This window comes from Candoia aspera, chromosome 8 (assembly GCF_035149785.1).
Source record: "Candoia aspera isolate rCanAsp1 chromosome 8, rCanAsp1.hap2, whole genome shotgun sequence".
Taxonomy (NCBI): Eukaryota; Metazoa; Chordata; class Lepidosauria; order Squamata; family Boidae; genus Candoia; species Candoia aspera.
The window spans coordinates 5,623,159-5,649,116 of record NC_086160.1 but is presented as its reverse complement, the minus strand read 5'-3'; the positions used below and the strand labels follow the sequence as shown (position 1 = coordinate 5,649,116).

Sequence of the window (25,958 nt, the reverse complement as noted above, 5' to 3'; positions counted from 1 at the left end):
GGATAGATAAAATGGGTGGATGGGATGGATGGATAGATTTTGACTTCCAGATCTAGATGGAAATACAGCTTTCTTCTTCGTAAAGAAGGGGGAAAGTATCTATGGGGTTCCTTCACCCTTCTATTGCTCTCATCATTTTTCTCTTCGGCTTTTCCTACCAGGATGCTCTTAAGAGCTATAATCCAGGAAATCGTTGCTTTGTAGAACAGGGGTGTAGTTTCAGAAGGGAGGCACAAAATTCACACAACGTTTGCCTTCTAATACTTCACAATAAATGACAGCATGGTTGGCAATTTAAGGAAAGAGAACTGTGCCTCTAGCATGCCGTTCTGGTAATGGACGCATTTAATTGCTAACCAAACAGTTGGCTTGTGGGTATGCAGCTAATGGGCTGAACAGAGATAAAAGTGCTCCTGAATGAAAACCACATGTGGTCTGTAATGCATGGTGAGAATCCTCAAGCTATGGCAAGAGTTGAGTGCCACTTGAAAGTTCACACATCACACTCTGGACCTGTTTGGGCCTTAATAAAAGGCTTTCTTGGAAAACCTTCCCTGTACGTTATGGTATGATTCATACAGTTTTTCATATTGCGGATATTTGGACATTCGGCTCTCCAAGAAAGTTCTTATTTAAATATTATTTTTATCCATCAATGGAAATGCAGCCTATCTAGCAAAGCCTAATAGTTTTCACATTCTTTTAGTGATAAGCAAAGTCAACAATAATGAAAAAAGACTGTTTTGTATTAGCAGCTCGTCCTTTGAGCATAAAAATTGACTTTAAGGAAACAGTGTTTATTGTGGCCACTGTTTGTGTTAAGGCTAATAAAGAGAATGTACTTTCTTCCCATTTTATTTAACAGTTATGTTTATTACTGTATTCACGCTGGGAGATAAGTACGTAGATGTCATGTTACTTCATCCCACTGATAAACAGACTATTTTTCATTTTTTCAGGAGGGAAACGGTTCAACATGGCAATTGCACGGTAGAAAATGTGTATATTTTTATACAATTGCCACATGCGTTATCTGAGTAAATGTAAATTTAAAGATTCTATAAAAAGCATCTCTTTTCATGCTGAATGGATTGTCCTGCAGTTACACAGACAGGGAGCCATTCAATAAAATTTGAAATTACGGCTCATTGAAGTGCCATCTTTATCAAGAACATTCGTTTTAAACAGGACCAGAGATAAGCTGCAATTTTCTCCATTCTCCAAGCATTTTTTAGGAGAGACACAAACTAATTGTAATTTAAGATTAGAAACTACTTTCCTCCATGTGCCACGTAGGCCCTGACCGATGTGGCAATCAGCATCGCTACAGGATAAGTCCCCTCTCTAAAGCACAGCCCCAGGTTGAGGTCGATCACAGCCAAACTACAGAGTACTAAGGATTCCCTCCCACTCTGGCCCACTTAAAGACAGAGAATGTTCCCAGCTCTGGCTTATTTTTCATAGCCGAATTTCATCACTTGCAAAGTTTTATAGGAATTTCTCCAATACTCTTGTCCCATCCCCTAGTTGGGATCCCAACTTGTTTCTGCTCTTCACCCAGCACCACTGATGTTGCACCAAAGTTTGCAGAACAAAGAGGAAAAAGACAACCTCCCTGCTGGACTCAGCTGCCTTACCTGCTGTAACAAGCTGGGGAAATGCAACTCGTTTGGATGAGGCCAAGACTATAGACAGACTTAAAGAAGATGAAAAAGAAGTCAACTGATTACGAATGAACTCACATCCTTTCACTGCCAGGAAGTTGGTGCATGTGGCACTCAACTCTGGAACCCATGGCTGAGTTTCAATACCTCAAGCATCTGATTAGGAATTTACCAGGACTATACAATCCAACACCATGACTTTATCATACAAGTCTATTTGCGAGTCATGATTGCCTGTCACACATGTAAATTCTGTGATAGCCGTCTATTGTTTGCGCCAGAGATGCTTCTGTTTGCTCCAGAATTTAGCATATTTCCCCCTGCCTGTGGATGGGATTTAACCTGACTTCCAGGTAAATATTTAATCTTAAACGACACACTCAAGATTCCTAGCTGAACCACCATGCTCTACTTTCAAGCAGTTAATTTATTCTATCCCATGCATGGATGATCTGTAGAGTTCCTTCACTGAAGGCAGAGTTAGTTGAAAAGACCTCTTCCCATGTGCTGATCAAATGACAGCATCCTCTCCAACTAGATTCACACATTGCACTTCAATGTTTCCCAACCTGGTCATGTGTAGACTTCCAGCTCCCAGAATTCCTCAGCCACCTGAGAATTTTGGAAGTTGAAGCACTCTCCTGTGGAAGTTGCCCAGGCTGGGAAAGTCCATGACTAAGCAACAATGAGGTTTGTATTCAGCTTTGGTCAATGTGTCAATCCAGCTATTACTGCTTCTATACCATGATTTATGCTTTGTAGCTTTCTATTCAAACCAGACACTGTGGCTTGTTCCATTAAATTTGATTAAGACTTGGAAGACGGCCAGGTCAATAAATATGATCTACGCTATCTTCCTCTGGTTTTACCTTGAAACTCCATGCAACCTGTCAGGCATGCATCAAGTATAGAATAGCACTATAAAAGATTCAAAGAGTTTGTAATGAAATATAAATTTTATGGACCATTTGGGAGGATAAGATGTCTCTTATCTCCTGTCTGTAAAATATGAAAGTATGTCACTGTAGCAAGCTACGTCATTTGTATAATGATATCATTATGTAAATTGGTGTTATAAAATTGAAAAAAAATAATGTAACTTTAACTGCCTTTTTTACTTTTTTGTCTAAAGTAGTTCAGATGCAACAGACTTATCTGTTATTTCAAGGGGTATATACCGCCGCAACCATAGACATAGGATACAGGTTCTGATTTCCCGAAACCCCAGATAGTGACTGTTCCAGGCCCAGACAACACTGTGTGTCAGAAACCGTACTTCAAGCACAATATCCAACTGAAAGTAAAATTGTGTTATTATAAAAACAGAGTATATTGTGCAAACAAGCCATATTTTACAGACAGGAGATAAGAGACATCTTATCACGTAAGGTTTATGCAACTACCATATTAAAAATAATCTCATTCCCAGCAATATTAAATGAATCCAATCTTTTTTTCCCCTCCTTATCAACAAAATAACCATATCCAGTTTCTGCCTTCTGTCTCAAACACAAAGTATTATTCAGCTCTTCAGGGTGCTGGCTCTCTGAATACTAGAGACGTCATCTTGTCTTTCACTGTTTCTGCATGCTATGACCTGGGATGGAATTTCCAGTTATCAGACCCTTGGCTGATCTTGAAAAGCAATTTGGATGGGAGACCAAGAGAAGATCCCAGAACTATAGCCTAGTTTGGAAAACTGGGCAGCAGGAAACACCCCCGAGTTCAAATCACTGCCAAAAAATTTACAGATGTTCAGCTCAACTCAGAGGATTCTCTACCTTCTTAGATTTTCACACCTAAAACTACATTGATATGTAATTCTGCATTATGAAAAGACAAATTCAAGATTAGAAAGAAATCTAAAATAATACAGCATAAGAAATTGATTCTTATTGTTAGCTGCTAGGCTTATGATTGTAGAACACTAGAAGAAAAAAACATCTTTCATTGGGTCAGTGATATTTAAAAGTGTGGGAAATTGCTTCTGCTGAAAAATCACCAGAAAAATAGGTGTGAAAAACTCTACAGTAAAAGACAAAGCTATTCAAAATTGTTCCTATTTTTTTTTATTATTATTGGCATACCTCATTTAATTGCAATAAATTACAGTGTCTATTGCACACTTAATAGACTACAATATAGTGCAGGGTTCCTCAACCAAGGTTCCCTGAGGCCTGAAAAATATTTCAGGGGTTCCTCCAGGGTCAAAAGGTTGAGAAAGGCTGGTCTAGCCTTTTCGGGAGAGATGGGCGGTGATAGAAATTTGAAAAACCAACCAACCAACCAACCAACCCAAAAACAAATAGTGTAAGCATAACTTTTACAGTACATGCACTGGGAAACCAAAAAATGTGTGTGACTCACCTTATTGCAATATTCGCTTTATTGTGGTGGTCTGGAACCGAACCCGCAATATCTCCAAGGTATGCCTGTATTATTATTTTGCATCAGCCTGTATTAACTGTATTAAAAGCAGTTTCCTTATAGATTGCTTTAATCCATATGTGAGTTATCTTACACAGAAATACTGAACACATATCTTTAAATGCTTTGCCTTCTTCCTCAAGTCCAAATCTATAATTATTCATGTCTGTGCAGAGGTAATTCCAATGAATAGTGCCTTCTTTTTTTAATGTTTGTGGCTTTTGGGTCGGTTTATTATTATTTTTTAATTCTCCATTATTATAAGTATCATTATCATAAGTACCGCCCAGAGTCGCTCGCTGAGTGAGTTGGGTGGGGCATAAATTTGATAAATAAATAAATAGATAAATCATTGAAGTTGGCTTGGCAAAAATAAGAGAAATATTTTTTTTCTAAAAAAAGAGGAAGAGAAAGGCAGGTGAGGAAGCCATAATAAATGAAGGAAATAAGTACTACTGGAAAAGTTGAAGTCCCCTTCCTTAGACTCTTTTTTTGATAGGAAGTTTTTTAAGCTGCAGAAAGATTACAGTTGTATATTATAATATATCAAGAACCCCTGGGAAATTAGGGAGAGGGATCTAGGGGAGGGCCAAAAAGTCTACAGTGCTCTTCACACCCCTGTTCAAAGGCAGGTAACCAGGAAGCCCTTGGCTAAAAGCACAGAAAACGTTGCAGCCCTGGAATTTGGAATCAGGGTTGAAATGCAAGGATGAGCGCCCGCTTGCCAGCTTCGTACCCATCCTCACGAGCAACCATCCGTAAGCAAAAAAGTTTCACGAGTCCAGGCACTCACCAGAGGAAATGCACCGAAAACAAGCTAGGAAGGAAGCAGCTGGAGTTCTCCTCCCCACCCCACTCTTCATGGGTCCGCATCAGGAAGTGGAAGGGAAAAAAACTACAGTTCCCACAAGGCCTCAGTGCCTTCTAAGGGCTGAAACGGCTTCCCTTTTCTTCCAGCCTCTGCGGGTGCCGTGGTTTTCGTAGGCGCGAGCAAAATGCCCTCCTACAACGAACAAGAATGTGGGCATTGGCAGAATCGTTAAGCTAAGAGGGAAGCTGAATTGGTGTTGAAAGCACAATGTCTTGAAAGCTTAATTTTGCCTAAAATCGAAAGGTAGAAGTTGCAAACTGATCCCTCTGTTTCACGCGCTCTCTCCCTGAATTGCCTCTCACAGTGCTCCTGAGTTCAAGTCTCAGCAGTTGGCAGGATCTGCCTATTGTTGCCTAGGCTCAGAAGCCAAGCCTTGGATGGGAGACCACTCGGAAACTCCGGGGAAGTTTAATGAAGAGACCTGGAAGAAGCCAATGGGAAAGCAGGTCTATAGAAAACTGCACAGATGCGTGCATGGAGGTCCGAAAGTCAAGCTCGACCTTTTTACTGAGTTAATGGAACCACGCGTGCCTCTTCTGAAACTGGTCCCTGCTGTCGAATTAAAGGCACCAGCCTTGTTTACAACGGCATTCGAGGCTGGCACACCTATATTACGAAGTGAGCACGTGGAAATAAAACGGGCCGTATGAAATGCCGCGGACTTCAGAAGCAAAAGTTTCTGATTCAGTCAAGAGGGTTCACTGAAACTTCAATACCATGCATAAAATTTTAAAGTTTTTTTTTTAAAAAGGAGCAGTAAGCAACCACTCATCCCCTTGGGGCTATTTTCGCGCGAGTCTTTCTTTCACGGCGAACCCAGGGAATGCGTGCAATATACATACTGAATACATATCTATATATTGCGTGCTGAAACAGACTGATAAATAGGTATAGACTGTATAGCTATATATCTATATTTTGCATGCTTATGCTTTCCCTGGGTTCGCTGTGGAAGAAACAGACTGACATGCTTTTATATGCATTTATATTTTTCAACAGACGAAGAACGCGCGTTAAAGAGAGCAAAATGCAACACGGCACGCCCACCAGCTGTAAAGCCGAAAAGCGTCCCGCGCATGCGCCGCGGTGAGGGGCGGCGATGGAGCGCCGCGCAGGCGCGTCTCCTCAGCAGGCAGGGAGGCCGGCGTCGGGCGGAGTGGCGCGGCTCGGCTGGATGGCGGCCGCCCCCAGCGGAGCCCGGCGGCCGCGCTCCGGCTTGCCTTGAGGGCGGCGATGGCGGGCCCGGGCCGGACCCCTCCGCCGGGGCTGTTCCTGCTCCTCCTGGCGCTGGTGGACGGCGGCGGCGGCGGCCCGGGGCTGCCCGCCGGGTGCAAGCAAGACGGCGGCGGCGGCGGGGGGCGTCCGCGGGGCAGCAAGGCCGCGCCGCCGGGCGCGGCGGGGGGGAAGGTGGTCTGCAGCAGCCTGGCGCTGGCCCACGTCCTGCCGCCCGGCGCCCTGCCCGCGAGGACCGTCACGCTGTGAGTAGCCGCGCCGCGAGGGAGCTCGTGGGGGGGGGCGCCGGGAGCCAGTGCGCCTGCGCCCCCGGGGGGACGCCCCCTCCCCGCGCCACCTTTGTCCTCCGCGGAGTCCCGGCCGGGCTCGCCCCGCCGCCGCGGCTGCTCCGGGGCGTCTCCGGGCCCTTCGGAGGGGAGGCGCGGCGGCCCGGCTCTGGTGACCCAGGGGGAGCGGGTTCGCTGTCCGCGCCGGCGTTACAAACCGGCGGGGCGGCGGGGCTCCTGCGGTGGTGGTTCCCACCGGTCGTTGCCATCGTGGATTCCCGCCCCGCGGGGCCCTTCGCGAAGGGGGCGAGGCGGCTGCTGCTGCTGGCGCTCGCTTCGTTTCTTTGCTTTGGGTCCCAGCTTTGTCTCTGCGGAGCCGGGCGGGCAATTGGGGCTCTTGCGCCGATCGTTGCTCGCGGCGGTGCCGGTCGGTTTAGGTCCCTCTCGGCCCTTCGCGAGGGAGGCGAGGAAGCCCCTGCTCTGGTGGCTTGATTCGCTTTACGGCGTAGCCCGGCTCTACAAACTGGCAGGGCGACGGGGGCTAGGGTTCCTGCTCTCGCGGGTTTTTTTTACTAGGAGTTGTACTGTTGCCTTGAACAATTTAGGGCCCCCTTGGCCCTTTGCAAAGGAGGCGAGGTTACCCCTGCGATTTTTAATCCTGCTGCTATTTGATTCACCCTTTACCCTCTACAGAGTGGCAAGACAGCTGTGGGTATAATCCCTGCCCTTGTGGTTATTTTTCCCAATGGTAGTACTTCGGATTCATTTCTTTGCTTGATGTTTGACTTGGCCCTTTGAAGTGTGACTTCTGCTATTGCTTGATTTGTTTATTCACTGTATATCCAACTTGAGTCGTTTACAGAGTAGGCAGGGCAACTATGATTATGACTCCTGCTATTGTTATTTTTACTCCTAGTAGTACTATTGGCTTCATTTCTTTGCTTTACAACCCACCTTCATCCTTTGCAAAGCAGGCAAGACAGCTTTGCTATGATTATTATATTATTATTTTTACTATTTATTTGCTTCATACCCCACCTTTTATTTTCTGGTGGGTATGCAATAGTATAATTATTGCTGTAACTGCTACTGTTGCAGCTTTATTCATTTACTTGATTTCTTTCCTTGTCTTTCACCTCTGGCAGGTACTGAGGAAAGCTGCTGTAATTGTAATTATATGTATTATGACTACTGCTACTGTTATTACTTGATTCACTTATTTATCCTATCCTTGTCCTTCGGCAAGTATGCAGGGTAGCTATTGGGGTTATTGCTATTGTTATTACTACTATGACTTTATTCATTTATTGAATTTATGCTCCACTTTTCTGTTCTGGCAAGTACAGTGACAGCAATTCCAGTGATTGCAGTTATTGATGTTATTTCCAACATTCAGTGAAGTTGTTCAAACTTAGGACGTATCCTTCTGATTGTGAAAAGGGAGGTGTCAGGCTTGAGATCTGCCTCTGGTTAGGTTGAAGGTGCTTCTCCACCAGCATCCAATGTTGTTGCCTAGTTGGGTATGTCACAAAAAAACCCAAAGCAAAACTAGAAAAAGATGATGCCACTAAAATGGTATATCTCTAGCCTAACTAGGATGCAGGCTGCTGAGATTTGAAGTCCATCAGATGAAGGCAAATATAACAACACAAAATAAAAAAGGGAGATAACATTGATAATTTGAGTTTCAGGGATTGAGGAAAACTTTTATCTGGTATATTGAATTATTTTGGCTCGACATTTTTAAAAATAGGAATAATTTGGTAATTGATGATATGACCCATTCCATTCTGATTCTTCATGCTCCCTGGGTAATATGAATCTTTTAGAAAGAAGTAGTATATGATTCTTTTCCCCTCCACTCCTGAAGCATGTAGGTTTACCAGTTCTAGGTATTTAGTGGGCTGACAGAATCATGGAAACAGGTAGGCTTAGAATTTATACCATATCCATAATTTCCTGGGTAAAAGTCAGACTCACATGACAATCCCAAATAACTCTGCAACAGGTTCACTGTTCCATTTTCTGAATTCTGCAGCTCTATTAGCTACAGTAACTGTTGAGTGTATATGTGAAAGTACAAACACTAGTATTATGACAGCAAAATGGTTCTTTTAAGAGGTAGTGTCCTGATGATGGTGAAAGGCCCCCTGTGCAAGCACCGAGTCATGTCTGACCCTTTGGGGGGGGATGCTGCTTTCACAACGTTTTCTTGGCAGACTATAGTGGGGTGGTTTGGATATAATTTTTATTAAGAATTTTGATTACAGTAGTATGAACTCATACAAACTAAACTGAGAAAAGAACAAAAAGTGCAGAAAAGAGAAGAAAATATAATAAAGAAAAGTAAATATTCCAACCTTCATCACAAGTGTAAACAAATTTAGTAACTCTTCACCCCCTATAAGGTTACAAACAGATACCTCTTCATCCCATGTCCCATCCATAATCAATAAGCAAATCCATAAAACATCAACTTTTCAATCCTGGTGTCAGCAAAAAAATCCATAAAGGGTTGCCAGAACATTGCAAAAAAAGTCTTATTTTAACCTGGATTGAATAAACCAACTTTATATTCCTTTCTTTTATTTCTAACAGTTTTAAGATTTAGTGTAATTAAATGAAATATTGTTGTAGGATTTGATTTCTCTTCAATTCTTTATCCTGTCATGAAGATTTCTTCAAGGTTCAACAAGCGTCTTTTGTAGATCCAATAAGAAACATTTTCCAGGTCATTCTCTTGGTTTATCATTTATATTTCTCTTTTATCATTTTATGATTCCTTCATTAACATCTTTTGGACATAGTCTACCCATAGAAGCAGACTTCGTTACTGACATAGTTGATTTTATAGTTAATAATTTCTGGCTCCATTCTTCAGAGATCTCCTTTAATTTTTCTGATGTTATAAAGTTTTGTGTCATTTTGTAAGTCCCAGTATTAACTGACAGCAAGAACAGGCTTGTATATTTATTTCTTCTTAGAATCTTTAGTCCCCTCTGGTGTCCAGTTTCTAAAATCATAAAGTGACTTACCTTTGTTATGACTTAAAATAACCAGGATTGCCAAAATAAGTCTGCTTCCCACAAGAAGCTTTTTTTTTTAGTTAATTCCAAAATCTTATACTAAAAGTCATTATTCCAAATTTATCTGGATCCTTAATCCATTTATACCTTTCTTAGATCAAAATCTTTTTTTGCTGTTTATTTAAAATTCTTTATGTTCTTAAGCTTATAATTAATTTTTCTTTTGTTCGGAGTTGAAAATAAACTCAGTGACTTTTCAGACTTGTTGTTCTGAAGGTCTCTAATAGCTTTAAGATAGTTAATAGGCAATTTCCAAAAGTGATTAGAAAGAGAGGCTTGCAAAGTGTCATTTACAAGGCTCCGCTGTGGTTGCAAGCAAGACATAGTCTCCCGGCATTCAAACTCATGGAAAACCACTGTCCTGCAGTCTCCGTGCAAGGAGCAGCTGTCTGGAGCATACGTGGGTGATCTCCCATTCTCTCCTTAGCTGGAGACGTTCTGAGGAACCAGTCTACTCATGATTCCTTGGTCTTTGCTGTAGTTGTAGGCTCCACTTTTGTGATGACGTCTTCGGTTTGCCATACCTCCCCCAGAAGTCAGATAATTGTGAAGTTAAATGATACTTCAAGATGAGATTAACTTCTGGTGACTTCATGGACACAGCCATGTCGTTTTCTCAGCAACAATGTACAACTAGACTGCCATTGCCACTATGTAAGATTTTTTATTTTCCAGTTTGGCCTACAGGCCTGTGATTCCTTGGTGGTTTCCATTCAAGTACCAACCAGGTCCCACCTTTCTTAGCTTTGTTGATCTGCCTTGATCAGCTAAGTGCTGCTAATTCCTCTAGACAGTTTTCCCATAAATCAGCTTTCCTTGAATGCTGATATACCTTCTCCTGTGGGTGTTCCCATCAGTTCAAGAAGTGCATTTTTCTGCTACTCTCCTGAACCTGTTTGTTTTCCTATTGGTGATGAAAACTTTAGAGTGAGTCAGCTTTAATTATGCAAATGTATGTGCATGGATACATGTACATATGCACAAGTTGTGTAGTTCTAGTCAGCAGTCTTTCATATGCAGTGAGAGAACAGTTGATTTTTTTCTAGTTTATCTGCTTTACCTTTGAGATTCATAGCCAGTGTAGGTGGCCTGTAATCATAGCCAACATTGGCTGATGGAAGCACATTGCACCTGTACCACAGGTCCTAAACTATTTGCCAGCAGGCCTTTAGGTGCAATTTAAAGTGCTGATTTTAATGTTTAAAGCCCTTTATGGCTTAGCATCAAGTTATTGTCAGGACCATATTCTCCCATCAGAGTCAGCCCAACCAATTCAATCTAACCGGGAAAAGCTGCTGGTGGTTCTCCACTTTAAGTAGATGAAGGGAACCAGTGGTCCAAGGCAGTGCCTAATAACAGCACCAACCCTCTGAAATGGCCTCCCAGTAAAAATTAGATGTTTGACTGCCTTCTAGAAGGAACTGAAAATGCAGCTCTTCCAGAGGGCATCTGGGACACGATACTGTAGAGATTATATTGATGGCTGCTGCATTACTGTGCTGGGGTGGATGTTTTTGCTATGTTTTAATTGTATTACTTATTGATACTGTTTTTGTATTGAGAAATATCAAGAATCCTTTCAGCGAGATATAAATAAAATAAAGAATGATTGTAACATGGACTCTTCATACCTCTATACTGGCATAGTTTGTTTGACCCAGGACCAAATATTCAAGTATAACTCCTGTGTAAGTTTTGGTGGTGCCCCACCTACTTCCGACTGTACCATTGCAGTGCTAGAGCAGAAAGAGCAGAATGACTGACTTTCCATTTATCATAAAAGCTCTACATCTTTGGCTTCTGCAGACTTTAAGAATGTTCAGAGACCCTTACCAAAAATTCTATTCCTTTGTTCTAACATCCTGTAACTTTTTTCTTTAACTTAGTGCAGGTAGACAAAATCTCTTGCTTTACTAAAATGTTAAGCTATCAAAAAAAAACCCACTGAGGACTGAGAAATAATTAAATTACTAACGAATGCATAAATCTTTATAGCACATTATCTATGCTGATATATATTTAAGAATTTTTAAAAAGTAATTCTCACAGAAATTAGTAAAGCAGGAATTTCAGTTAGCTATTTTTTTCAATTATTAGCAAGTAATAAAAGCTGTCATATTTGCATTTGACTTAAAAATTACTTTTGAGTGTAACCTTTTATTTAATTTCCCATATGGCTGAAAAAAGTTGAATCAGTTATGTGTACCGGCAGTTTATCTGTCTTATCAAAAGAAAGGCGATAGATCCAGTGCTATGGAGAACACGAAAAGAAGGCATTCCTTTGACTAGATTTGGTTTTATGATTGCATTGGTACTCTTTGAAATAATATGCTGCCAGTAAATTTATATTAACTTTGGGCATTTGTAATTGCCAAGGTAACATAGTTTAATACCATCATCATCCATTAGACCTTGATCTAACTCCAAGACAGAATATACAGAGTTTTGTTCAAAGGTGGCCAGTAATAGAAGAATGATAGATGCGATAAGATGTCAGGTAAATTAGGAACAAATTGCGGGGACAAATCAATACAGTCATGGACAAGGTGGAGGTCAGGAGCTTCATTAGAGAGATGAAGATCAAAGGCAAGTAAGAAATTGAAACGAAGCAGAAAGGTGAATTCCAAGAAAGCAGATATTTGGAGGAACCAGAAGCAAATGCAACTCTACACTATGCAAGAGTCACAACCTGCAGCATGAAGAACTTTCACAATTAAGACAAGTGAGATGCTTACAAGGACTGGCATGCTTGTAAGTTTTGAGAGCTGTCTTACAATATTCAAGTTAGGGCTCAGGTATTTTTCTCCAGATAGAGCTGAAATACTGAGTTCACATTTTTACTTACGATCTGGTGTACCAAGCCTTTTGAGAATGCTAGGTTCTGGTTAGAGGGGGCAAGCTCTCTCAGTGTCATACATCACTTTTTAAAATGCCATTACTTCCCTCTCATTTTCTTTCTGTTCAAAAGTAGGTGTTGATGGCATCTGCAATTCACTGGCTCACGGCAGAGGGCATTTCTTGGGTAGGGGGTCTTTGGAACATTATTTCCGACTGTGCAAGGCCTGCAGAATAAAAAAGGAAACTTTAAAAAAAAACTATTATATTTCTATTTCAAGAATCTTCCACTGGAGCTGTGGATGCAATGTAATTGCTAGTACTTATAATACTTTTAATCATATTGGTGTAAAGCCTTCACATAAAGCTGCTGCTCATGAAGTGCAAAGAATAAAAGTGTGTTTGAGAATTGATTTTATATTTTAAATAGGCCTCTTCCAAAATATGACTTTGTCTCTCATCTTCCATTTTCATTATCTGATGTGCAGTTTCAAGGGATGGAGGGATGACAGTTCCAAGCAAAATAGCAAGAACCTAGCCACAAGTAACATTTAAACAAAAATAAGACTGTATATGGACACTTTGGATTTTGAATTTATACTGTAAACATTTGTGATTATATTTAAAATTGGAGCTGTAGAGATTTGTGAAGGTTTCTCATTATCAGATGTTTCTTTCACAGTTTTTGCTGGATCTCTTCCCAGAAAAATGTATGCTTCAGAAAGCTTTCCATGTGGCCACTGTTTTCTTTGAGAAAGTTCTTTGCTTGTACATGGGACAGTGCATTTTCTTAGGAAACCCTTCCATACTATGGTGTGATATATCCATTCCTGTCATTAATAGTGGCTGCTGTCCAAAAAAGCTTTTTTGTGGTTTACAGTGGTCATACAGTACAGTTTTTTCCTCCTTGTGCCTCATTCATATCACAAACTTCATGCTATCCTCAGATTGCTATATTGCAGGAACATTTCTCTATTAAAGAAAGCCATGTCTAAGTTCCTTTAGATTTACTGATTTTTAAAATATTTAATAACTTTTATGAAGATATCTTAGATTCTAAAGTTAGCTTCCATGTAATCTTGGTTAAAAGGTGTGAAATAATAAAATTAGTTTCTTTATGCTTCAATTTGTACCCATTAGCATGTGTTAATAATTCTAAAAGAACACCACTGCTGTGTGCAACATTTCTCAGCAGTTTATATTTCATTTTTAGTAATCCATATTTAAAAAAATTACCTTTCTGTCTAAATAGCGTTTGCTGAACTAGGAAAACTTGAGTTTTACTAAGTGATTTTACTCTTCTCCTAAGCTGAAGTCTATCCAAAGTATTTCTACCCATTCCTCCCCTCATACTGCATGTGTGTGATTGAGAAGAAAAGAGAAAAAGGAACACGGAGAGAAGTGAAAAAGATTAAACTTCCAGTCTGTCTTTCTTCATGTCTTCTTGCATTTAAGAGCTTAGTAGTAACCATGAACTAGAGACCATGGTTAATCATATCATGTGCACCTACTAATGAATTACATGTCTCACTAAGATTCAGAAGCATTGACAATGTTCCATCACAGCTTTGGGGGCTTCTTTCACCTGTTGAGTATAAGAGATTTAAGATTGCAAGAGAGGAATAAAACCTAATGCCTTTGCAATTTTCCTATAATGGATTTTCTTTTTGCATTGTAGAATTCTGAGCAACAATAAGATATCTGGTTTGAAGAATGGATCCTTTGCTGGACTAAGCCTTCTGGAACGATTGTAAGTTTTTACAATTACATGACTTAGTATTCTTAAAGTAAAATCATCTTGCCTTTAAATATGTTTAATTAAACTTGTTCAGACATAAGATATTCCAGCAGTGGTACTTAAATGAGTAGGGTTCCTACTAGGCATATAACATGTAATTAATTGCTTTAGAAGGTGGTGCCCAAAAAAGAGTTTGTGTGAATAATTCCAAAAATGTTCTGTAAAACTTGTTATTCAATGCATGCTTACTTATGAACAAGCCATATATATGTACTGCAGTGAGAAAAAGATTGTGAACCCTTTAGAACTATCTGCTGCCCAGTGACTTACAGTTTGATCAGAGCTTCATGTAAGTCGTTTTACTAAGCAAACAGATTTTGGTTAAACAGAACCAAAAACTGTGTTCTGCCCAGTTTATGGAACTGAATAATGCTCCAATTAAGAGAGGTCTCCGTGGAAAAAAGATTGACGCTCACGAGATTGGAAACTGTTGCCAAAGGGTTGGGCAGTTAGTGTATAAATGGCGAAAGTGCAGCAGCATTGTTATTCCCAGTATTGTCTAAGAAAAGTTCAAAAGAAAGGCAGACAGTCCTCTGGAACATTGCAAAGAATGTGCAGGCACTCTCCTCTACCCGGCAGCAGCCACCCCCGGCCCTGTTGCACTCGCGTCGCACAGCAGCAGCCACCAGCACAGCAACCCTCACCTGACAGCAGCCACCCACATCCTTCTGCGTTCTGCCAGCCACCGGCACACCCTCCCTCACCTGGCGGCAGCCCTGCCCGGTCACACCACAGCAGCCACTTAACCCGCCCACTGGTCTGTTTGTCAGCTGCCTGGGACCTGCAACTTCCTGCCGGCTTCCCCATTTACTTTGCTTGTTGGAAGCCAGCAGAAAGTTGTGAGGAGGTCCTCACTTAATGACCTGCAATCCTTGTTTAATAACAGCGGTGGGCCTGCCATCACTAAGCAGTGTGGTCACATGACATGCTTTATGACCGCATCGCTTAGCAACAGAAATTCCGGTCCCAATCACCATTGTTAAGCAAGGACTACCTCTACTGTATCCACACAACTCCAGAACTGTAATTCTGAAACATAGCAATAAAGGGGGAGGGGGGAAGAAAGAAAACCAAAAATAGTAACTTAAGCATACAGGTTTTTTTAACATAATACTGCCAGTTAAATCCCTTCTCTGTTTAGTTACTTCTTTGTTTACTTTCACTTTTGCTGTTACAAGTAACCATTCTCAGTTTAATAATTCTAGGCAGATTAATGTTGATTAAGTTCAAAAGGTCAAAACTAGCCTAAAGCATTTGTTCCAAATACGGAGATTCAGGGAGCCTTTCACTGTAAATAATTATTTTGAATTCATGCTAAAAGAAGCGGGATAGCTGAATTAGTTGATACATTTTAGGAAATGTATTTGTATATTGCTTCTAATTTTCAAGTCAAGTTATAGCTTGGAGCTGAGCTTTATTCCTGTTGGTACATATTTTTTTGCCTTTGCTGATTAAGTTTAACGACCTAAGTGGCGTTTGTACACATGGACAGCACCAAATGGACAACATCAAAACCAGATTGACTTCATTCTACGCCAGCAATGCTGGAAAAGCTCAGCCACATCTGTAAAGACACTTCTGGGTGCTGATTGCAGTACAGACCATCAGCTATTAGTAACCAAAATGAAACTCAAATTATGCAAAGTAAGGAAAGGTATCATCCCCAAAAAGTTCAATGTAAACGATATTTCACCAATGTGTGCCATGGAAATTAAGAACAGGTTTGATCAACTGAATCTAGATGGAAAAGATCCAGATGAACAACGGTGGGAGATCCGAGACAACAACACTGAAATTGCTGAAAAGTATGTGCTGTGCCAAAAACCAAAGAGAACAAACAAGTGGCTATCTGACAACACAATCAAAATAGCTGGTCAGTGAAGAGTGGCCAAAGGCAACAAGGATGAAGTCAAAAAGCTGAATGCAGCTTTTCAACATGAAGCCAGGAAGGACAGAAATAGGCAACTTGTGTCAAAATCTAGAAGAAGCTAACATAAAGGGATATACTAAAGCCATGTTTGCTGAAGTGAAAAGGATGCGATCTAGCTTCTCTGCACGAAAAGGAACAGTCAAGGACTGCAATAGAAACGTACTAACCAACCAGCAGAAGATCAAGCTCAGGTGGAAAGAATACACAGAAGCGCTATGTATATGCCAGCTTGACTTGCTACCAAGATGATGATGGCCCAGTGGACAAAGAACCAGACATTTTGGAAGAAGTAGAATGGGCCACAGCAAAATTGCCAAACAAGAAAGCCGCAGGTTTTGATAAGATACCTGCAGAACTACTAAGACTGGTGCCAGCTAACATCATCACTGCCTTGTGTCAGGAGATATGGTCTACTTGCAAATGGCCTCAGGACTGGAAAATAATAAGTTTTTATCCCATTAGCAAAGAAAGGCGATGCCAGAGATTGCTCCAATTATCACACAATTGTGTTGATTTCTCATGCAAGCAAGATTCTACTAAACATTATACAACAACAGCTACAGAATGTCACCAATCAGGAGCTACCTGTTGTTCAAGCTGGCTTTAGAAAGGGGCATGGCACTCAAAGTCACATTGCCAAGATCAGATGGATTGTGGAAAAGGCCTATGAATATCAAAAAGAACTATATACTGTATGTGTTTTATCAATTACAGCAAAGCTTTTGACTCTGTAGAATGCAATAAGCTATGGGCGGCTCTGCATGATCTTGGTGTCCAGCCTCACCTGACCAGACTTGTCAGATCACTGTACGCTGACCAGGAAGCAACAGTGAGAACATTCTTTGGTGACACAGATTGGTTCAGGATCAGTAAGGATGTTAGACAGGGATGTACTTTATCCCCACTCCTATTCAACCTCTATGCTGAGGTGATTATGCGCAGATTAGACCTAGAGTTGCTTGATACCGGAGCGAAGATTGGTGGAAGAACCATAAACAGCTTGAGGTATGCAGATGACACAATGTTATTGGCTGAAAATAAGGAAGACCTGGAAAAAATGATTCTGAAAATCAAGGAAGAAAGTGAAAAAATGGAATTGAACCTCAACGTCAGGAAAACAAAGATAATGACAGCAGCAGACGGACAAGTGACGTTTAACATTAATAATGAGGAAATTGAAACAGTCCAGGATTTCATGTTTATTGGATCAAAAATTGTCCATGGTGGCAAATCCACACCTGAAATCAAAGGCAGGATAACTTTAGGCCACACTGCAGTGATCAGCATGAATAAGATCTGGAAGAGCAAAGATATCACCCTAAATACAGAAGGCAGACTAGTCAGAGCAATAGTCTTTCCCATAATGATGTATGGGTGTGAGAGTTGGACAATAAGAATGGATGACCAAAGAAGAATTGACGCATCTGAATTGTGCTGGTGTAGAGTGTAACATTTACCATGGACAGCCAGAGTAACCAACAGAGAAGTGCTGGACCGTATAAAACCAGACACATCATTAGAAGCCAACATTGTAAGACTACGGCTGACTTTCTTTGGCCATGTCATACGTGCAAGCTCACTAGAGAAATTGGTGATGCTGGGAATTGTTAGTGGAACAAGAAGAAGGGGCAGGCCAAGAATACGCTGGCTCGATATCATCAAAACAGGTACCAACATCCAGCAATTAAAAGGAGCCATGCTTGAAAGGGCTGCATGGAGAGCTCTCGTCCATAAAGTCGCCAGGAGCTGGACACGACTGGTTGAATGAATGAATGAATGAATGAATGAATGAATGAATGAATGAATGAATGAATAAATGAAGTTTACTGAAATGGGATGGTGGTAGTCTGAACATTTGAGAGGTGCTGGAAGTTTGTACCTAATATGATTTGGGCGACTTGATGGTTGCACTCATTTGGAATGAAGGGTAAAGATGATCTCTTACCATGACTTTTGACCATCATCCTTTGATGACAGATATTTAAGAAAAGTAACAGGTTGCCAACAGATAACATTACTAGTAGTATTGTTCATTGCATATTTAACTATGCAATATTAAAATTTAAAGTATGTGTTATTAACAATAAAGTTAAGAATTGACACCTGTCTTTTGGATAAACTAAAAAATAGAAGGTTACAGAGGATAATCTGTTTTAGTCTGTGTGTCTGAGATCAAAAGTCAGGAGGAGTTGTAGGTTCTTTTCTGAGTAACACAGTTTATTCAAAGGCATAAGCTTTCATGAGTTGCAGATCACTTCATCAGATGCATGGAGTGGCTAGACTGATAATGAACTGGGATGGGGGAAGGAAAGGGAAGACAGGTTGGTTATATAGTTGCAGGATAGGTATGAGACAGATTGACAGTGCCTTGTCAGTTTATTAATGTGTTAAAAACCTATTCAGCAAAGTAACATCACAGCATGTCATCCGCTTAGGACATTGTATTAAAGACTTCAACAGCACCACTGAGCAAGAGATTGCTGAATTCATGTAATATCAAAAGGTTTCAGGCGATCTAAAATTACCTCAGCAATGCCTCTCCTGCCTCATCCCAATTAAATCATTCTAGCCAGTCTGTACATCTGATGAAGTGAGGTGCAGCTCTTGAGTCTTTTTGCCATTTAATTAAAATTTGTTAGAAAAAGTGCTACCAGGTGACTCCTGGTTTTTGCAGCCGTAGATTAACCTGGCTGTCCTCCTACAATGAGATCAAAGGTGTATTTGTTGTTGAGGCCAAAGGTGAAAGGGTACTTAGCTGACTCAAAAACACAACCATCCCCAGCAAGGGTCATCCAGATGTCTTTTGGGAGTAGAACTTCTAAGCAAAGGCTAGCTAATGACTGAACTGTGAATCAGTTAAGTTTCTAGGTGGAATCATTTGGCCAGCTTCTTTAACTCAGACATGGGCCCCATATCGGCAGTAATGCCTTGACAAGCAGTTGCAAAACCCAGCATATTAATATAGCGGAACGTTTTAAATATTCTAAAGCCCTGTATGAATCCTAAGTAATTATCCCTCAATATCATGACTTTCTCTAATAACTTTTGTGATACTTGAATGCTGGATTTATTTTTTTATTTATTTTTCTGTTTATAGACCAAGTCATAAATGCTATAAATGATTCTGCTGTCTGTGCTTTTAAGAGAAATGCCACTTTTGGCTTTTGTTTTTCTTTTAAGTTCCTAGTAGTTAGGCTACATAAGTAGTCATTAGAATGGTAGGCGGAAGCAAAGTATTACATAATTAAAGACTATGCATTTTTAGGAAAGGAATCAGAATGCATATTTTAAAATTAATACTTTTTTTTTTTTACTGTATGCTGAACATTTAGAGCATTGTCTCCTGGCTGAATGAACAAATTAAGGTCCACAGCTTTTTGGCCATTACACAGATTATACATATTTGCCATCCAGTTTTCTTCCTAAAGTTGTTCTTGGTTTTAACTAATTGCTTTACTTGTACCTATGGATGCACCCTCACATATCTACCAAATTTTTTTATTCAGTACTTCTATGTAATGTAGCTTTATGTAATGTAGTTCAGTAGCTTTGTGTAATATAGTTTTATACTACATTATATTATGTAACTTGATAGTTACACTCATTTGTAGCAGCTATGAAGAGTCTAAAACCTAACTTGAGACCTATTTGCATACAAAATACTTCACTGCCAAGAGCCATGTCCCTATCTTTGAAAGATGCTTGGGGTAATGATTCAATCATTTCCCAACTTTGAGCTCAAATACAACATTGTTCTCAGAATTGCAAGGACATGTGCAAGCAAATAGATTAGTCCTGATTTATGACTCAGATAAGAATCATATTTTAAACACAGGTTAAGGTTAGATGCTTAAATCTTTTCAAATAAGTTACAACATTTGAGACCAGGAAGGCCTGGCATGCTATGGTCCATGGGGTCACGAAGAGTCAGACATGACATAAGGACTGAACAACGACAACGAAATGTATAATACTATGTTGAGCTGTGGTTGATGAATATCAAGGTGGCATCTTGCAAATCTTAGCGATGCTGATTATCATGTCATAGCAACTAACTGTGTGTATTGAAAGGTTTTCATTAATTAGTTGCCTGAATGCATGTTGTTTTACTTAATAGATTGCTCAAGTGAGAATTGACTAATCTGTTTCAGGAGCTACACTAATTAGTGCAGGAGTTCAGTGATACAGCTTTGTGTTTTTACAGAAGTTTGTAAGCAGTGCTATTGTATATAAATTCAGCTAATTGTTTTAGTATGAAATCACTGATTATCTAGAGTGATTAGCATCTAATTTCACTGTAGGACTGCTTTGTGGTAAGGAACATAAGAACTTTTGACACAGACCCACAACTATTTCCCACCTTGGGCATCTTGCATGTCCCACATGCAGAGTTCCAGAGAAGCTTATTTTCTTTCAAGTGACAGTATCCACAGGCAGTTGTGTTTGGTAAAGCTGCCAATTACTCATTTCAGTTGATAACACAGTACTCTTTGTGCTGCTGTTATTTTGCAGCCATTTAAAATTCATTTCCCCTACTATAAATGTTTCTCATGACAATTTCACACTCAGTGTCAGCCTTACTCCTGATCTTAACAAGAAATCTGTCACTGTATGATGCATAAGAGGAACCCCAAGAGATCCTGGAGTATTTGAAGTAATGTTTCAGGAAAGAAGTCTGTGGTGGCCCTCATCCTACACCGGACAGGATATTCCTATAACGTTTTAAAATTTGATTTTTAGTCAGTCAATCACAACTTCATAATTAATGCAATTTCTCAGTTTTTATGATGATAATCAAATACTGTAATGTTCACTGATTCAATGTAGTTTATACATCGTAACGTTTCACATGCCATGGCGCTGACACACGTTTCTGTTTGGGAGGGAGCTGCTGTGAAACCTCGTCCCAAGCTCTGTATGTGAAATCAGGACAATGGAATGTGTTTCGGTTATTTTCTCTGTTCAGGGACTTTTCCCGCAGACCATCAGAAGCCGTTAGGAGCACCTGGGATTGTGGACTTGAGAAGATGCTACGGGGGGAGGGATTTCGTTTGCACCAAGGGTTTTTAGTCTGAATTTACCTGTGCTTTTACCATTCTCAGCTTTCTTTGTGATCCTGCATGCTGTTCTTTAATAAATCAGATATCTTTGAATTCCTGCTTATGAGTCTGATGCATTTTAGAATAGGCAGTCATTACCCATGTTGAGATTTGGGGAGAAAGGGAATGCCAGGTACATTCATATGAGTTGGATGACTAAGGGAATAACCACTTAGCATCTAGAAACCATTTGCTCCGAATTGATAGGTATGTGTATCCTCTAGGTCCTTTCAAATTGTATTTATAATTATTTTCAAGGTAAGAATAAAAAAAATGTTCCATATTTGAGGTCTACATGTTGCATTCAGCGTTTATGCATGGTCTGTGTCTTGGTCCCATGATATTGTTAAGCCTGTCATTTTCCTTAATTAAGGAAGCCTTAGCATATGATTGCATTTTAACTAAGGGGATAAAGGATGTTCTGGACTGTCCTTTTGGAGTTCTTCATGTAGGAAGTTTCTCTGTAGAGAAGAATTGTACTTTATCTTGGTTTGCTCTGGACGTAACAAACCAAGAAAACATCTTAATTGCAAATGAGGCTTTGGGCAAAATTGGCTTTTTTAAAGCAGTTGCTAGCGAGTAACCTAGGTGAAAAGATACCACATTTGCCCCATTATTTAAATAAAACACCACCTCCCCCCATATAAAGTCATGATTGAGTTTGGGGGAAAACAGTCACAAGATTACTTTGTTAATTACACTTTTCTCTTTAAACAGGGATCTCAAGAACAATCTCATTAGTGTGATAGATCCAGGAGCTTTTCTAGGACTTACATCTCTGAAAAGACTGTAAGTACTGACTCTTATTAAGTTGGACATAAGTGTTACAAGAGAGAGGTTGGGGTAGCTTTAAGCCACAAGCATAACTTGGAATGGCTAGTTACCTTTACCTAAACAAAAAACGTTTCCTGTTTTAGAATATCATTTATAGATAGTGTTCTTTGGTTTCCTGCTTGTGATTCCAGATTATTCCAGAAATGTATAGACCAACCTTCCTTAACTGAGGTTTTGAAAGAGATTCTGAATGGGGGGTGGGGGGGACTTAGAGTGGTGGGAATTTTTTTTACATGCTGCAACTCAACTGCCAGCCTGCCTCTTTGCTATTGTTGTAAACCTGGTAAAGCATGGATTGTGTAGGTTAGAAATGAATTGAATTGTGAAGTTTTTGTATTTTTTTTTTTGTTATTTTTATGCAGGTATTCACTGAAACCTGGACATTATTTCAGTGGCTCCCCCAGGGTAAAAAGGCTTAGAAAGGCTGATGTTGACACATTTTTAAGACATGTTTCAACTCTATATATACTTACTGGAGAATAAACTCAGCTGGCCTGTAGGGTTTCCTGTAAATCTGATTTCTTGAATGACAATATATTTACTAGTCTTTTCTATTAAGTAGAATTACTCTGGGAACGTTTCTTGACCTGGTGCCTTACTTCTGGTTGCTGAATTACCTTATCAGTATGCAGTATAGATGTGTGGTCCTACTGCCTTTAGTAGGTTGTCCAGAGCTGTGCACAAGTAGCATCCTGTTTCAGTTCTCCAGTGACTGTAGTTATCAATAACCTTCTGCCCTGGACAGAGTCCCTCTGGAACCAATGTCACAGTGCAGAGAGGATGGGGGTGGGGTGGAAAGAGCAGTAAATGAGGTTGCATAAGGCTGAGTTTTACTGAATCTGTACTGATGATTTTGATAACGATATATATTGTTTATGTAGCAGTTTTTATATCTTTTCCCTTTTTTAACAGAGATTTAACAAATAACCAAATAGGATGTCTGAATGCAGATATTTTTAAAGGATTAACAAATCTCATTAGATTGTAAGTGTTATTTTGATGTATTTGTTATTCATAAAATATGTATATTTTCTTCAGTTGTAAACTGGCATTCAGTATCATGCAGCTGGCATAGTTGTACATTATTGGGTGCTTATATTGTTTTTGGACTAATGGGGGTATTTAAAAAGTCTTATAGGAAGAACTTTGGAAGGAATATTTTATAGTGAAGCCCCAGTTTAATGTGCCTCATAATGAGAAGGAAAATGTTTGTTAAATAAAAAGGTGGAAAAGGATGAAAAAGTACGTGTGTGTAAAAAGAGAAGTTACCTACAGGTAGTCCTTCACTTATGACCACAATAGGGACTGGAAAACTTGCCTTTAAATGGCAGTGGTCATTAAGTGAGGCATCACATGACCTCACCTGATTTTACAATCTTTTTTGCTGCAGTCGGTAAGTGAGATATCACGTGGCCGCAACTTGTGACCTTCCCTGCTGGCTTCCCCATTGCCTTTGGTTGTGAGAAGCCGGCTGGGAAGGTGACAAATGGTGATCGCGTGACCACACGACCAAATTCAAAAGGAAGAATGCAGACAACGTTTGAGGACTGCCCAGAAGGAAAAAGGATAATGCATGTGCAGAGCTGATACTTGTCCAGGCAGACTTCAGAATAAATGAACTTGTCCACTATTTGGGGGGTGAAATTTCAATGTAAATTTGGTTGGTTGCAGTTCAAGTCAACTAAATAGATGGCTGTTAAGTTGAGGTTTCGGTGTAATTATATTGAGGGAGATAATTTTGGGAACACAGAGCTGGGCTTGTATGGTGGAAATTGTTTGGTGGCTGATGTATGACATAAATAGCATCTCCTCCTCCCTGTAAGCTTCCTCCCTCGCACAGCAATTTGGCCATTTGTTATGCAACTTATTTTCTGGAGGCAGAATATTCACCTGGCTTAAAGTGGTCTCCATGGTGTGTACTTTGCTAACATTTTCAAATCCTTTTGGAAAAATCTTGGGTGACGCTATCAGAATTCATATTAAGCAAACACCTTGGCAGTAGATTTAGCTGCTGTTAACTTAAGTTTGCCAAAATATAGAATGCTGCAGAATTGATTTGGTGTGAAGCATTTATTCTATGAGGTAAAATTTAGAAAGGTTTTGAGCTCTGTTCATAAAAACATAGGGATTTCCAAATTGGAGGAATTCATTTATGACAATCCCATGTATTTTCCAGTGTTTTTTCCTACATTACTAGTAGGAATTTTTTATTCCTTTTTTCATTAACTACCAAGTTCTACATACTCTGTATCTGCTTCGCATTGATGGTTCTTACTAAACTTCTTGTTACCTGCGCTGCAGTTCTTGCTTTCCCCTTCCACATATTTTCTGTGAATTAGTACATTATATGTTGGTATGCTGTTTTTTAAGCTGTTATTTAATCATCAGGCACTAAACGATGTGTTCAGACAAGCTGAGGTGATGGGTTGACACCACCTTGTTACAGCTATAGTACAAATTAGCTTATTAACTGTTGGGAAGGGAGTGTAGAATGTACATAAATATATCTTGCATGTCTTTCTGTGTTGTCAGAGTTTGTGGAAACATTACTTGATTTTTCAGTCACTTTTGCTTTAAAGTATACTGTGAGAAACAGAAAATACATATATGCTTTGGGTTTTTGACATACATGTGCTACATACATCCTGATATGCTTATGGCCCTACAGATTTTCCATAATGAAGTAAGAATAGAGTAGCATAACTATTGGGAGTAATCCTAATACCTCAATTCAGAGTGCCAGTTCTTAACTACCCCAAACAGCATCACGTACAGTCAAGATATAGGCATTAATGGCTTGGGGAATCCCAAGATTTTCAGAAGTACCAGAAAAAAAATTCATAAAGAGACCCCTAAGAGTCCAGTCAGAACTCATTATAAATCCCATGTATGGGATACTCTTGGCCCTTGGGGGTAGAGAAATGAAACAAACTCTGGAATGCATATGGGAGATGATGTGAATGGAGAACTCTGTGTTGCAACATTTGCAAGCCCACTTGGAGATCTCTAAAATGTTTGTGTTTCCACATTTCCTAGAAATCTTTCAGGAAATTTATTTTCATTGCTTGCCCAAGGAACCTTTGATCATCTAACTTCATTAAAAGCTCTGTAAGTACAAATGTATGAGTTATTTGGTGGGCAGAATCTAATTCTTCCCTAAATACTGTAATTTGTTTATGAGGTTTCTTTGTGATCCCAAGACACTTAGCGGTGATTAAATAGTGTAAACATATGAATCATTTCATATTATTTTCAATTGTCCTAACTTTGTACAAAAATATAATAAACTAAAATTCTGCAGTGGTGCCTCATTTTTTTAAAAAAGCGCGTGTAAAATTTTTTAAATTCAGAACTCGGTTTACAGTAAAGCTATAATCTTGATCCTGGATGTTTCAGTGAAAGATATTAGATCTCAGTTATTTTAAGCTCAGTTTTGTTGTTTCTTTTTAATTATTTCAGCGAATTTCAGACAGATTATCTGCTTTGTGATTGTAATATGCTGTGGATGCAACAGTGGTTACAAGAAAGAAATATAACTGTCCGTGACACCAGATGCGCATACCCAAAGTCACTGCAGGCTCAACCAATTTTGAGTGTTAAGCAAGGGCTTCTAACGTGTGGTAAGAATGTTATGCCCCAATGATCATAAATTTAAAATGAGTGTATTCTTAAGTTGCTGCCAGCATAAACCTTTATCTTCTGATTTTCTCACGATTTGGTATTTTGGCATTGAGTTTTATGATGCTGCTCAGCCCCCGTGATTGAATTTTAAAGAAATCTTTCTGATTTTGTTAATACACTTTTCTTGGAAAAGTGAATATATTTCTGTTCCTGAATCCCCTGGGCCTAAATTCTCTTTAACAAAAATATAGTAAAACGTGTAGTTCATGTTTAAAATTCTTCATATGCTGTCTA

The 25,958-nt window shown here is 39.7% G+C and overlaps 2 protein-coding genes across 2 annotated transcripts in view; one reads left to right on the top strand and one right to left on the bottom strand.

Moving 5' to 3' along the window:
* LOC134502328 (cytosolic beta-glucosidase-like) overlaps positions 1 to 4,971 on the bottom strand; it is an 86,023-nt gene extending 81,052 nt beyond the window's left edge. Inside the window, exon 1 of the mRNA XM_063310635.1 lies at positions 4,885 to 4,971. The gene's annotated coding sequence lies outside the window, so the exon portion shown is untranslated. The remainder of the gene's footprint in view (positions 1 to 4,884) is intronic.
* Positions 4,972 to 6,126: 1,155 nt separating this feature from the next.
* The window catches only part of ADGRA3 (adhesion G protein-coupled receptor A3), a 51,245-nt gene continuing 31,413 nt past the window's right edge, over positions 6,127 to 25,958 (top strand). The window contains exons 1-6 of the mRNA XM_063310714.1: positions 6,127 to 6,440; positions 14,061 to 14,132; positions 21,927 to 21,998; positions 22,956 to 23,027; positions 25,080 to 25,151; positions 25,503 to 25,663. Of these exons, the coding sequence (XP_063166784.1) occupies positions 6,196 to 6,440; positions 14,061 to 14,132; positions 21,927 to 21,998; positions 22,956 to 23,027; positions 25,080 to 25,151; positions 25,503 to 25,663 (694 nt within the window). The 5' untranslated portion in view covers positions 6,127 to 6,195. The remainder of the gene's footprint in view (positions 6,441 to 14,060; positions 14,133 to 21,926; positions 21,999 to 22,955; positions 23,028 to 25,079; positions 25,152 to 25,502; positions 25,664 to 25,958) is intronic.